Source organism: Peromyscus leucopus, chromosome 9, assembly GCF_004664715.2.
Source record: "Peromyscus leucopus breed LL Stock chromosome 9, UCI_PerLeu_2.1, whole genome shotgun sequence".
NCBI classification, from domain to species: domain Eukaryota; kingdom Metazoa; phylum Chordata; class Mammalia; order Rodentia; family Cricetidae; genus Peromyscus; species Peromyscus leucopus.
The window spans coordinates 81,574,892-81,590,285 of record NC_051070.1 but is presented as its reverse complement, the minus strand read 5'-3'; the positions used below and the strand labels follow the sequence as shown (position 1 = coordinate 81,590,285).

At 44.6% G+C, this 15,394-nt stretch overlaps 1 protein-coding gene across 2 annotated transcripts in view; it reads left to right on the top strand.

The window, feature by feature from the left end:
• Adk (adenosine kinase) overlaps positions 1-13,753 on the top strand; it is a 400,038-nt gene extending 386,285 nt beyond the window's left edge. For both annotated transcript variants that reach the window (XM_028879766.2, XM_028879767.2), the window contains exon 11: positions 12,894-13,753. In XM_028879766.2, the coding sequence (XP_028735599.1) occupies positions 12,894-13,018 (125 nt within the window). In that variant the 3' untranslated portion in view covers positions 13,019-13,753. The remainder of the gene's footprint in view (positions 1-12,893) is intronic.
• The last annotated feature ends 1,641 nt before the right edge of the window (positions 13,754-15,394 follow it).

Genomic DNA, 15,394 nt, shown 5'->3' with positions numbered 1-15,394 from the left:
TCACTTCAGATACGTGAGATGTATGAGTACTAACCTGGGCTATAAACACAGACCCTTGGTTTATGTTTCACTTAATTATCTAGTTAACTTTTTTTTATTTTTGAGACAATCTTACTATGTATCCATGTTACCTGAAACTCACAAAGATCTACCTGCCTCTACCTCCCCCAAGTGCTGGGATTTAAGGTGAGTGTCACCATGCTCTGCCAACATTAACATTTGTAAAGTTTAGAACTATGTGTTTTTATTTCTGGCTCATAAAATGGCAAATTAAAAATGTGTCTGTCATTTAGTACTTTTAAATATCTAGGATCAACTTGCTATGAGAAGTAGTCAAGTGTAAGTCACCAATATATAAATAGTCATATAATGAGTCCTTTCTTAGGCCAACAACCATGGCTTTGCCTCAACCCCAGATCTATACCTCAACCCCGGTGGCTGTTTCTCCTCCTCTTCTTCCTCCTCTTCTTTTTGAGTGAGGATTTCATGTAGCCCAGGCCATCCTTAAACTCACTATGTAGCCAAGAAGGAACTTAAAACTCCTGAACTTCCTCCCTCCACTTCTCCAGTGCTGGGATTACAGGTGTACCACCTACCCAATTTATGGGGTACAGGGATCAAACCTAGGGCTTCATTCATGCTAGGCAAGCACTTACATCCCTAATACCCTGGATGTAGTTTTAATTCAAACATCCTATACAACAGATAATAGAACTAAACAGGTTTCCATTTACAGCCACAACAAAGAAGAAAAAAGCATCAAGGAGTCTCTGCTTAGACAAAAGCATAGACACTGAAGTCATTCCCATAGCTGGAGCAAAGACCATGTGTCTGTGTGTTATAGCTTACTTCTCAGTGTAGCTGGAGCAAAGACCATGTGTCTGTATATTATACCCTTACTTCTCAGTGTAGCTGGAGCAAAGACCATGTGTCTGTATATTATACCCTTACTTCTCAGTGTAGCTGGAGCAAAGACCATGTGTCTGTGTGTTATAGCTTACTTCTCAGTGTAGCTGGAGCAAAGACCATGTGTCTGTATATTATACCCTTGCTTCTCAGTGTAGCTGGAGCAAAGACCATGTGTCTGTATATTATACCCTTACTTCTCAGTTACACGCTCTATGATGAGAGCCTGTGTTAGGTTAGCCTATCACAGGGGAACTTCTGCTCTCCTTGACTTCTGTACAGGTCAGCCCTTGCACCAACACACAGTTAAACTTTAGTTTTCATTGTATAAATACCTGCTGTGCCAGACCTAACTTTAGCAGACACAGTAGCTTTTTAAGTTAATTGAACACTCAATGTTTGTTGATTTCTTTTTCCTTGAAAATTTTGTTCTCTAATATATGAATATGTTACATGAATTCATAACTAGTTGGTAGTTGTGTTGAAGTCGGTATGAAGACAGAACACAATTTTACTGAGTAGACTGCATAGAAAATAGGAAAGTTTACATTTGAGCTCTTCTCAGTCCAAGGAAACCATTACTTTCACATCTGGATGGTCTGAGCTAGCCAAATGGAAGTAGGAATTTCCTGCCAGATGTTAGTTCTTTAAGCAACCTGTGAACATCTCTGTGAGAGGATCTGAGTCCTGGTTTGCTAAAGCCATACCCGCCCATGCAAGCTTGCGCCTAATAGGAAACAGACACTGCCCATATACTTCCACTAAAGCCAACGGTGTTTGCCATTAGGAAGTGCAAGAATGCCCAACGCCTCATTTTGAAGGCACAACATCAGTCTCATGGAAACTATTTCAAGAATGAACGTTCTATTGAAATTGCAAAATGTAGATGCTGGCAGTTTAGTTTCATTAGTAAAAAGAAGGTGAGACTGTATTGTCACAAGTATTCCAAATGACTTAAGGTCATTTAATCAAGTCAGTTTAAGACCAGAGTATTTCTCTAAAGAAAGAATCTGAATATGAAAAATTGTGAGTATTTCTGTCAACTTCCTGTTCCAGATCCACAGGGGAATTAGTAAAAATTCCATTCAGAGAATCTGTGCACAAGAAGTAGAAACGCGGTATCCAGTTGAAACACGAAGCATCGTTAAGGGAGGAAAAGGACTGTGCACATGATCTCACTGTTGCTGGCCTCCTCCGTGAGGGGAAATATTGACATTTACCAGGCTGTTTGCTCCCGCTCTCTGATCTCCTGCAGTTTATTTTTATAACAACCTTATCGATGGGCCTCTTACCCAGCTCTCTAGGTTTAACTGAGTTGAGTCGATTTGTTACCACAGCTTCCAGTAGCTGTTACAGAACAAGCAAGACATCCTAATAAAGCTGTAAACGTGTTGACTCAAACAGAGTATTGATTTTACTTGGAGAGGGAAAAGCTGGCGCTTAGCACAGTGTCAGGGTGGGTGGATTTCAATGCAGTTTTTCATTGTCATCTGTCATGGTTCCGAGACACCACAGAAAGCCATCAGAGGATAATTAGAAGTAGCAGAAATTTAGCCCCTAAAATCAGTTAACCACTGGGGGGTTCTGTAGCTAATTGGCTTTTATTAAAAGTTTCTCCTACCAATAATAACTAGGAACTTTGAACAGCATCTTCAGGTAGAACAGGACCCCAAGGTTGTGACTTGTTAAATGCATGAATACAATGACTACAGGCTCTGAGAGTTTTTCTCGTTATGGTAGTTAGGCCCATCAGAGCCAAAGCCAGTGCAGAGACAGAGAGCTGTACATGATTTTCCTGAAAAGTCAACGTTAAGGGATTGGTAAGGCAGAAAAACTATGCTAACGTCTTTAGGATGCTCATGGTTTTGTCCTGCACCGTGACCAGGTGTGTAAAAATGCCTATACCATGTTTTGTTTCTAAATACATTTCTTTTTTTGTTTGTTTGTTTGGAACTGGGGGGGACTTGTTTTTGGGTTTTGTGAGGGGCTTTTTGTTTTGAGACAGTCTCATTGTGTAGCCCATGACCTGGAACTACCACACTTGGCTGAATACTTCCACTAAAGAAGATTCTAAGATATTTCTGTTTGCTTTTCACTGCAGTCGTGTGTGTGTGTGTGTGTGTGTGTGTGTGTGTGTGTGTGTGTGTGTGTGTGTGTACGCATGTGCACCACAGTGTACATGTGGAGGTCATAACACAGCTTTATGGAGTCAGTTCTCTCCCTCCACTTTTACGTGGGGTCCAGGGATTAAACTCAGGTCATCAGGCTTGAGTGGCAAGTGCTTACTCCTGTGAGCCATCTCTGGGCCTTTTCATTGTAATCTTAATGATTAAGGTTAATGCACATCAAACCAAGCTGAGCCATAGCAAAGGAACTGCATCAGCCTCGAGCCTCACGAAAGGCTTTTGTGTAAACACTCACCTGCCATCTTGCAAACAGCTAGAAAAACATCACAGTGAGGGTGGAGGAAGCGATAGTCACTCACTCACTCACAACAATGAACATAAACTAAATTTGACCATTTAATGCGTCTCCTCGTGTCTACAATAATGTATTCGTGTTTAGAGTAACCGTCTTACACTGCCTCCTCCTCCTCCTGCCTGAGTGGTGAAGACTATGAGATCTAGGACACAGCCAGTTCTCAAGTCTGCAGTAACAGACTCTCTGTCACAAAGACACCAGAGGAGGCTGTGGGTTCTTCGACTTGGAACTGGTGCCATGCTTGTGTTTATTTGTACATGCAATTCCAAGCCAGATACTGACCGAGGTTAAATCTTTAAGCTGTGAAGCAGCATGTTGTGAGATTTTGTTACATTGAAGGGGCCACCAGGGCTCATGCTCTTCTAGTCAGGAGGTAGAGGAGGAAATTGGCTTTTGACAGTTGTATTTAGATCTCGTCTTCTATATTAAAATGTTTAATGACAGGAAAAAGGAACGGCACAGATTTGTGATTCAGATTTTTAGGTGTGCATTTCAGAATCCCTGTAATACAGAAACTTACTCTGCTTTGTAGAGAAAGGCGGCCGGATAGGAAGCCGTGAGCGCTGAGAACATGCAGAGGGCAAAGTGCAGTAGGGCCGGCCGTCACGTGTTAGCTTCAGGGTACCCTTCCTGACCAGCTGGCAAAAGTAACAGAAGCCCATTTCAAGGCAAGGAATTTTGAGGAAGTAAGGAAGCTCATAATCATAAAGATTCTATAACATAGACATTAAGACAATACCCGAAAGCTGGAGAGATGACCCAGTGGTTAGGAGCACTCCTGAGAACCCAGATTCAATTCCCAACACCCACATGGTGCTCACAACTGTCTATAACCCCACGTCCAGAGGATGCTATGACCTCTTCTAGCCTCCAAGGGCACTAGGCATGCATGTGGTGCAGACATACATACATGCAGACAAAACATCCATTCGTGTTTAAAAAAAACATGATACGTACTCACTCATAAGTGGATTCTAGATATAAAGCAAAAGACAGACTGCAACCCACAGAACCGGGGAAGCTATATAGCAGGGGGGACCCTAGGATGACTGTGGCTTATAATAAGTTTTGGTTTTACTCAATTACTGGGCAAGCCTCAATGAAACATTTCACTATTAGGATAAGAATTTATACTGTATCAAACTGATAATAGAAAAATAAATAAATAAATAAATAAATAAATAGAGAAAAAATATAATTTAAAAACAATAAACTCAATACATGTTTGATTTTTCAGCCCCATCATTAACTAACTTAGAAAGTGTTCCAGTATGAATGTCCCCTCCAAAATTCAAGTGTTGCCAGGATGATGGCATTAAGGGGTAGGGCCTTAACAGGCTGATTAGTCCATGAATGGGATTAAGGGGGCTTTGAGGCTATAGTTGTAGCTCAATAGTACAGTGGTTGCCAAGCCTGCATCACGTCCTGTGTTCAATCCCCAGGGCCTAAAGATAATACTAATAATGTTTTTCAAAGAGGTTTCAACCAAGCTGTGATTCTCCCTTCTCCTTCCCACCTTCCTCTGTGTGAAATAAGAGAAGGCCCTCACCCAACCAGATGGCAGCAGCTTGATCCAGGATTCCCCTGTTAAACCCAATGGCTGTTCCTTATCAATAATCATATGTCAGGTATTCAGTTATCACAGTACAACAAGCAAAGACAAGAGTCTATGGACGAATAGTTCAACACCATTAAGCCCCATTTTCCTCAACTTTAGAAATAAAGATGAGTATCTGCCTTGTTTGCATTTTTCTGAAAGTCAAATGAAATGTTGACAAAGCATGATGTGCCACCCACAGAGAGCATTATTTGTTATAACTGTCACCTCTTACAAGAACCAGAACTGGAGTTCTTCACTGGGTGGAGCCAGATGGTGACTATAGATCTGGGTCCGCAGCAGGTAGTGGTGACCACGTCTTCATTAGATAAAGCTATTGGGCTGCTTACACGTCTGCTCCCGGTCTCACAGCCCGGAATGACTAGATGACTTTGCATCCGTTCTGGCTTCTGGAAGAGCATGGAAGAGCACCAGCATATCATTCTGGTTCTTAGACTGCTATCATGAGATGCCGGAAGGATCATAAGTTTTTACTCTTGGTGGCTCAGATGCCATTCCTTGATTCAGTAGATAATTAAGTTGATTGGCGTGTACAGAACATTTCAGCTGACCTCCTGCGGTGATGCTGGGTATGAAGCAAGTTCCCTTAAAACCAGCAGGTGGGTAGGCTCTGTAGACAGATGTATTTGCACACTTCATGTGTAGCTTTCTCTTCATCTCTGTGGTCTTCAAGTGTTCCCGACAATATGACCCATGTTTTCCACTCACTGAAGCTTCCATACTGACCTCCATGCCCACTCTTTCTTATACTCCATTCCATTTTCTCATAGCCAAAATAGTCATTTGAAGAGGAAGTTCAGCTATTTTTTTCTTGGGGTTCATGTTGGAGTGACACAAAAAGTCCATGATCTTACAGTGGTCTAAAAGAACTCGGTGACCTTCTGTCCCTGTCCCTTCCCTCACCTTAGCTGCAAGTTCCAGCTTACTGCTCTCCTTCCAGGCTTGCATACTTTGCACAGTTGAAGTGGGAAACTCAAGCTCACAGTAGGCCTGTGGTGGGGCTATGCAGTAACATTCCCTCTCCTAGTAAGTTCAAACTCTCCTTCTGCCAGAAAGACCTGAGCAGACTGCTGTAACCGAAGCTCAGCTGTCTGGCTCTCGGAGATCCAAATCACATCCCTGGAGATCTGTAACATCTGCTCTCTACGCTGCGTTTCTTGTCATGTCCTCAATACAGCTGACCTATTACTGTTCTCCAAAAGGTCCTTTCTCTAACATTCCCTTCTCTTTCTTCTGGGTATAATGTCCATCTCTTAGAGCACCCACCAAGACCCTGCTCATGGCACCTTCTCCAGGAAGCACTTCTTGATGTCTCCAAATACACAGATTTTTTTTTTCTCCTGAAGTAGAAAATCGAAGACCAACCCTCTATTATCCATCTTTGAATTCTTTGGTATCTAGCTCAGTACCTAGATATTCAGATATGCAGCCTTTCCAGAAATAGAGCCTGTGAGTTAGCAGCCTCCCCTGCCATGGGGCAGCTTAGACCTGGTGTCTGGGGGTGCAGACAATGAGAAGGTAAGCATGTGGGAGTAAGAAAACACCACAGCGGACACCAAAGGGCAGGCATCTTTGCTTTGCTTCTTTTGGAGGGTTGTATGTATATATGTATGTTTGTTTGTTTGTTTTTAAGACAGGGTCCCCAGCGTGGTGGTCCACACCTTTCGTTTTAGCACCAGAACTGGGTGGTTCTCTGTGAGTTCAAGGCCAGCCTGGTCTACATAGCAAGTTCCAGGACAGCCAGGACTATAGAGAGAGCCTGTCATTCATACATAGATAGACGATTGATAGGTAGGTAGATAAGCAGGTAAGTAAGTAAGGTAGGTAGGTAGATAGACAGACAGACAGACAGATAGATAAAGGCAGGGTCTCACTCAGTGGCCCAGACTAGCCTGGACCCACTAGGAAACATTAGCTGCCACACCCAGCTTCTACAAGGTGAATGTCTTTTTAAAAAAGAAAATAAAGACCTGAAAACTAAATTGACCCAGAGATGACAGAGAGCAGTGTGTGTGCGCACACATGTAGACAGGAAAGAGTTCCGTACTATTGCTTGCTAAAATATCGTATCAGGTTTGCTTTAATTGCATGGTAATGCCTTTAAGAACAAAGGTAATTACATGATAACTTGTGTTACTACTCCCACATTATCTCTTAATAACTATGTAATTAACTTGTCACTACCGTACAGTGTGAAGTTTGATACTACTTACATATAAAAAGCATCGATAACTTCAGTGAACAAGCTGGAGTGAGGCCAGAGACAAAGGCAGTCTGAAAAGTAAATGATTAATTAGATCGTTGTACCTGTCCAGAGAACGGAAACCGAAGCCACAGCGAAGAGCTGCAGAGCTGGACTGGATGCTGTGGCTCTCTGAAGAGAGCGAGCATTCTGAAGAGAGCGAGCATTCTGAAGAGAGTGAGCATGCACCAGAGAGGCTCCTGAGACACTTGAGGAATAGCTGGGTTGGGTATAATACAGAAGCCCTGTATGGTCGCTTCTGTTTGGGGAGGGTTCCTTTTTAAGTAAACACAGTTGGGGGGTTGTTTGGTTGTGGTTGTTGAGACATGGTCTCACTATGTCTTCTAAGCTACCCTGGAACTGGACCTTCTCCCTGCCTCAGCCTCCTAGGGACTAGAATCACAAGCATGCACCACTCTACCTGGATCAAAATAAAAAAATAAAAATAATGGAAAAACCAGCTAGATGAGGTGGCAGGCACCTATAATTTAAGCCCCTGGGAGGTGGAGACTGGAGGACCAGGAGTCGAAGGCTATCTCAGATATATAGTGAGCTTGGGGCCAACCTGGGCCACATGAGATGTTGTCTCCAAACAGAGGAAATCCTTATTCCTCTCATTGCACCAGCATCTTGAATTTGTATGTATGGCACACAAGCCATGGATGTGCAGCACCAGAATCTGACTCACGGCTGGTGAGAGGAAAACTAGGGTGGCCACTTGGGAACTAGTCTGGCAGTTCCTTACACACTAAACATATGCTCGCCATATGATCCAGCAATTGTGTTCCTTGGCTGCCCAAATGAGTTGAAAACTTATGTCTGCACAAAAACCTGTACACAAATGTTTATAGCAGTTTTACTTATAAATGACAAGACTCAGAAGCAACCAAGATGCTCTTCAGCCTGTAGGTAAATGAATGAGCAAGCTGTGACGCATGCGGTTAGCCGTGATTGAGCCGATACACAGTGATGGCTCAGTGGTTAAGAGCACTGCATACACTTGAGGAGGACCCGAGTTTGATTCCCAGCACTGACATGGCGGTTCACAACCACCTGTGACTCCAGCGTCAGAGGATCTGACTCCCTTTTCTGGCCTCCAAGGGCACCAGGCACATGGTACACAGACATACGTGCAGATAAAACACCCATACACATAAAAACAATGAATCTTAAAATAACTTTTAAAAAATGAAGAAGAAGAAATGAGCTAATGGGGCTGGCAGGATGACTTAATGTGTCAAGGTGCCTGCCGTGGAGACCCAAGTCTCGAGTTCAATACCCCAGTCCTACTTGGTGGACGGAAAGAACTGACTCCAGCAAACTGGCCTCTGACCTCCACACACATGCCATGAGACGACACATCTGCCTCCACACTAAATAAATAAACGTAATAAATAAGTAAATAAATATTGTTAAAATAGTCTGTTTTATGTTACATATCTTTCTCAAGGTACAAAAGTATCTTAGAAGCCAGGAGTGGTGGCGCACACCTTTAACCCCAGCACTGGGGAGGCAGAGGCAGGTGGATCACTGTGAGTGGAGGCCAGCCTGGGCTACAGACCAGCCAGGGCTGCACAGTGAGACCGTGTTGGGGGAACTTAGGCTGTTCGTTCACTCACATTATAAAGGGATTCTTTATCTTTCTTTATTAGCATATACATTAAATATCTTTATATGGTCTTTAAGGCTAATAAAGATGACTTTTGGAAGGTCCCACTTATAATTGATTATGTAATATCTGTAATTCATCGTTGCTGGTTTTTAAAAATAGATTATTGAAAAGTTGATACTCTCCTGGGGCCAGAGGTCTTAGCTTTTGTCAGCGTCCAGGTTTTCCTTGTCAAAGCAAATGAGTCTTTAGAGCCCATTCTTCTCTTAGAAGGAGGGTGCCGGCACTTAGTCTCACAGAACATTCCATCACATGAGCTTTTCTCACAAAGATCATAGCAGGAAGAATGAGGAAAACAGATGTTGCTTGTAAGGCTTCTAATAGACGTGTTTCCATTGTAAGCTGATCCCGCTCTGAATCTGGAGTCGGCTCCGTTCGCTGTGTGGGCCCAACATTTCAGTCTCATAGTTTGGCAGAAAACTTATACCGACCTTCGCCTGTTACCTGAAATCTCCGTGATAAAAAATACTCTTGAGAGAATGAGTTCACATTCTTCCAAAGACATCATCCTATTAACCAAATTAATTCTCTTCTGTAATTGGACAAACTTTGTTTATCAAATACAGAGCGTTTTCTGGGCCTTGGAGGTGGAGGGGGGAGCACATAAATCTGGTGTAATGATCTCTACAGGTCATTGTACCACAGCTTCAAATTAACCTTCAACTCCACCCTGCTCCCTAAGCTGCCCAGGACCTCAGGGAAGGCCGGAAGTCGCCTGCAGAACAGTTCCTCATTATCCTCAGTCCTGAGCATTTGAGCGCAGCAGCCGCTCAGGTGCCCCTGAGGGTCGGAGCACAGGTTTTTCTGGTTTTGTCCTCTCTTACTTGTAACTACACTTTCTTCCTTCCTTCCTTTTATGTTTTTATGGCTTTATTGTAGTATAATTGTTTGATTGTAGTGTAATTGACATACAATAAAATACACATTCTTAAGTGCAGTTTCAACCTTGAAGTGTGATATGCCCGTCCTGTGAGCGGCTCAACCATTCCCATGCCCTTCCTGAGCCTTCTTCCTGCCCATCTCATCCATTTGATGGCCTCCACTTGGGAACTTGCACAATAAGGCTGCTGGGAAAGTTCATTGACAAGTGCATACATGTCTGCATTCTTTTACGTTGGTAAATAGCTAGAAATAAAATGACTGAGTCATAGCGTAGGTTAATTCAACTTTTTATAATGAGATTTTATTTTATATGTATGAGTGCTTGCCTGCATGTATGTCTGTGCACCACATGTGTGCCTGGTGCCCTAGGAGGCCAGAAGAGGGCTTGGATTCCCTGGAACTGGAGTTACAGACTGTTGCAAGTTGACATGTGGGTGCTGGGAATGGAACTCCAGTTCTTCCAGAGTAGCCTGTGTTCTTAATGACGGAGCCATCTCTCCAGCCCCAAACTTAACTTTTAAAACACTGGTAAATCGTTTCCCAAAGTGGTCTTGTCATTGTACATTCCCGGGGGCCAGTTAGAAGGCTCACTGGGTACAGGCATGCGCTGGCAAACCTAACAACAGAATTCAGTTCCTGGAACTCTCCTAACGGTGCAAGGAGAGAACCGAACCGCTCACCCACCATGGCACACGTTCCCTCACACGTCATACTCGGGCGGTGGTCAGTAAAGTCTCCTTACATTCCCTAAGTCGGTGTGCCTGAGGTTTGGGAGGAGGCTGCATCCAGGCAGTCTCACTCCGTGTCATTTTAGTGACCACAGTGGCACTGCTGAGTTCGGCATGTGTATTTGGCACGCGTTTCTCTTGGCTGGCTTTTTTTTTAATTGTTTCTTGTTACTGAGGTACAAAGTGAGTTTGATGAAATCCCAATTATTGTGTCTTCTCTAGAAGTTTGTACTTAGGATGGGGGTTGTCACAGTGGCAGACCCAAGCTCACGGAGATTTTCTCCTGTGATTTCTCAGATGCCATAGTCTTACTTTTTGTTTTGCTTTGGGTTTGGTTGGTTGGTTGGTTTTTGTTTTTGCAGTAGTGAGGACTGAACAGATAAGAGTGATCTGGGGTCTTCTCTATAAGAAGCTCTTTCTGAGACAGGGGCTTGCTATGTAGTCCGAGCTGCCCTGGAGCTCAGAGCTGCCTGCCTCTGCTGGGATCACAGGTGCCCCCACACACACACCGTGGCTTTTACTTACAGTAGCCACAAGGCTGGTCAGGCTAAGTGACTTCTGACAACCTGTCTCTCTCAGGGAAGTGTCCAGTTCACCTGATGTGGCAGATCTGTGACGTAAGCTGTTCATCGTGCTTCTTAATTATCCCTTCTCATGTGCCAAGTCCATAGTGACATCACTGCTCCTCGTGGATTTATACTGGCCTTCTCTGACTGTCTGTCTGTCTTGTCAGTCTGTCTAGAAATGTATTTGTTTTGGCCTCCTCATTCTCCCCATTCCATCCTCTCAACCCCGTGACACTCTGGACAGGTCTGGGTTGTCGCACCTTGTGTGTGACCTCATAGCCGTGCACAGTAAACTAGACTCATTTTCAAGTCCTCCTCCCTTTCTTAAGCCCTTTGTAGCTAATGTAAAATATTTGAAGAACTTTGTTTCATATCATTTGTCTTTAGTTCATCTGTTTCTAGAAGGAGAATAGCTCTGGCTCCTTTTATTCCAGTTTGGTGAGAAGCCGTCTTCAATGCTGTTTCTACGTTATCTCTGTGTAGCTTTGCGCCTTTCTTAGAACTCGATTTGTAGACCAGGCTGGCCTCAAACTCACAGAGATCCACCTGCCTCTGCCTCCCGAGTGCTGGAATTAAAGGCGTGCGCCATCACTGCCTGGCAATGTTATCTTTTTTGGTTTTCCAAAACAGGGTTTTTCTGTGTAACAGTCCTACAGTCCTGGCTGTCCTGGAACTTTCTCTGTAGACCAGGCTGGCCTTGAACTCACAGAGATCTGCCTGCCTTTGTTTCCCAAGTGCTGGGATTAAAGATGTGCGCCACCATGCCTGCCCTATGTTATCTTTATGTAACTGACCGACCCAGTCAGGTGCTCAGCTGGAGAAGGTAGTGGATTTCATTGCTGCCTCTGGAAAGAACACCTTCGTAACAGGGGTTCTCTCTCTCTCTCTCTCTGTCTCTCTGTCTCTCTGATTTTGTTGGTTTTTGAAGCAGACTCTCGAATAGTTCAGGCAGGCCTTGAGTTCCCTCGGGAACCTAGGATGACTGAAACCCTGCCGCTCCTGCCTCTGCCTCCCGATCGTGAGCCTGCAGGTGTGCACTGCCCCGCCTGACACCGCTTCGCATCTCTCTGAGACCGTGGCTGGCGTTTTCTTGGAACCGCACTGTACTGGGGGTTCCAGTAAAGAAGGGATCCATGCCGGGCGTTGGTGGCGCACGCCTTTAATCCCAGCACTCGGGAGGCAGAGCCAGGCGGATCTCTTTGAGTTCGAGGCCAGCCTGGGCTACCAAGTGAGCTCCAGGACAGGCGCAAAGCTACACAGAGAAACCCTGTCTCGAAAAACCAAAAAAAAAAAAGAAGGGATCCACAAGGAAGGGAGGGAGTTAAACTGTAACTTTATCAGCAAAGACCCCAAGAAATGTGCCTCTCCAGAGCTTGCCTTAAACCTGCCCTCTAAGTGAGAAGCACTGTGCGTGGTGTGTTCGTTACTTCAGTCCTCTGACTAAATGCCTGGCCATCAGGGAGGAAGGGTTTGCCTCTCACACCTTCAGAGGCTGCAGTAGAGCAAAGCAGTGCACAGATGACCGTCCGGAAGCCGAGACTGTCTGCACTGCCGGCTTCCTCCCCCTCCTCACTCCACTCAGGCCCCAGCTACCTGGGTGGTGCCCCCCACCCCCCATGGGGGCACGTCTCACTCCCGTGGTCACCAACGTGCTAATGGGCAGTCCAGACGGACTCTCCTCATCAAGTTGACAGTCAAGATTAACCTTCACGGTGAAACTTGGAGTCCCTGGGTGACAGTTGAGCTCTTGATGTTTCTAATGCTGTTACCCACCCCTTAGGTTCTCTTTTGTCTCTTCTAGGGTTTCTCTCTCAGCTGGTCTATGACAAGCCTCTGACCGAATGCATCCGCGCTGGCCACTACGCAGCAAGCGTGATCATTAGGCGAACCGGCTGCACCTTTCCTGAGAAGCCGGACTTCCACTGATGGGAGAAGGAAAACTCAGGCTGGGCGGGACAAGCTGCGGTGACCACGTCCTGAGCGTTCCTGCCGTAGGAAAGAGGAAACTTCTCTGCTGTCTCTGCCAACCATGATTCTCATTAATTTAGAGGGCTCGGTACTGCTCCTAGAACCTTTAGTCTCTGAAATCTGGGGGGAAAATGTTTATTTCCATAGTTTGTTAGTGCCTCTTAAATGTCAAACAGGAACTCAACATTTCAATAGAAACTTTTATTTCATTTTTGATTGTTTGTAAATTCATCAGTATTTAGTAAATGGATTGGTTTTTTTTTTTTTGTTTTTTTGGTTTTTTTTTACATTTCTGCTTTAAATACAGGTGCAATTTAATATAATAGACTTTTTAAAGAAAATAATGCTAACATCATTCTTGAGCTTTTTATATGAATCTATTTAATTTGGAAGTGTGTATGCACACACATCATATATATATATAGATATATATATATTTACCTGATAACTGGTCAAATAAGGTACAGAAATGTTTATCACACCAAATTATTCCACATAAGCTCTTCAGTGTGCTTCAGACATATGATGGACGTGAGACAACTGATTCCCCCCAACATTTGCATTATGTTATTCGAATCATAACCTTGTGCTTACTGATGGTACTCTGTAATTTGATACAAATAAATTGCCAATATAGGAATCTTTTCGGTCTTGGCTTATGCTCAATAAAACTAAGGAAGAAATTGTTATTTAGTACTGGGCCCTATATGATTTTATTGATGGATGAGGGAAAGAAATATAGTACATGATAAATGTGTGTGTGTGTGCGCACGCGCGCGCGCGCGCGCACACACACACACACGCGCGCGCGCGCGCACACACGCACCTGCATGCGCGCGCGCACACACACTCACAAGAGACCAGCAAGCATTCTTCTTTGCTTTGTGTTTTCCTTTCTTTCAGGGTGACATGTAGCAGTAGCACTGCTAGATCATATCTAGACTTTTTTCTTTTGAGACAAGGCCTTGTGTAGTTCTATCTGGCCTGGAACTTGCTCTGTAGACCAGGCTGGCCTCCAACTCACAGAGATCCGCCTGCCTCTGCTTCACCACTCCTGGTCATATGTAACCTTTTTTAAGGAACCACAAAAACTTTCCCAAACAACTGCAGAGCTTCCCATTCCCTCTGGCTGTGATATCGATAATCCTAGCACTCGGGAAGCTGAGACGGTTAATCACCAGCTCGGGGCCAGCCTGCGCTACTTCACAAAAGCCTGTTTCCAAATCCAAAAGCATATTTTTATACTTACAGAAGTGTGTTACACCCCCAGCTTCTCACACGTCTAATCCGACACTCATTCCTGCCTGTCCTCACTGTGACAGCCAGCCCACCAGGAGCCACGTGTGAGGTTGTGCATGTGGATTCAGGGGCAAGCATGTGCTTGTGGAGGCCAGAAGTTAGCCCCAGGTGCCCTCCAGGCAGCGCCCACCTTGTATTTTGAGGCAGGATTTCTTCTTGGCCTGGACCTTGAATGGCCCGGGCTCTAGGGATCTGCCGGACCCTGCTATGCTACCTCCCTGGGGACCAAGCCTCCAGCAGGGGAACAAGACAAGCCAGAGCACTGTGTGGTTGCAGGGCTTGAGATCCCTAATAGCAACACAAGGTTCCCACTTTGCCACATCCTCACCCACCGACACTTGTTCTACATCTTAGCACCCATCATAGTGGATATGAAGTGGTCTCTCCCTGTGGTTTTCCCTTGATTTCCCTAATGACTACTGATCTGGGCATCTTCACATGCTGTCAGCTCTGTATGTTACCGTTCAGCCTGATGTTTTTTGTTTTTGTTTTTGTTTTTGTTTTTTTGTTTTTGTTTTTTTTTTTTTTTTTTTTTGGTTTTTTTTTTGAGACAGGATTTCTCTGTGTAGCTTTGTGCCTTTCCTGGAACTCACTTGGTAGCCCAGGCTGGCCTCGAACTCACAGAGATCTGCCTGGCTCTGCCTCCCGAGTGCTGGGATTAAAGGCGTGTGCCGCCGCCGCCCGGCCGGCCTGATGTTTTCAGATCCTTTTCTGATTCTGTGAGTGAGTTGATCTTACTGTTAAGCTGTATTTTCGTATGTTCCATGTGATGACTAGGACATTCTCTCCCATATGTGGGTTGTCCTTTCTGTTTCTAGAGATGTTGTGTCCAGCATGAGTTTCAGTCAGTGCAGGCCAGTTGTGACTAGAGCTTTTCTATTTTTTTTCTTATAGCCAGGTTTCCCTGTGTATCCCTGTCTGTCCTAGAAATCACTCTGTAGACCAGGCTGGCCTCAGACTCCGAGATCTGCCTGCCTCTGCCTCCCGAGTGCTGGCATTAAAGTTGTGTGCCACCACTCCTTGGCCAAGTCAGAA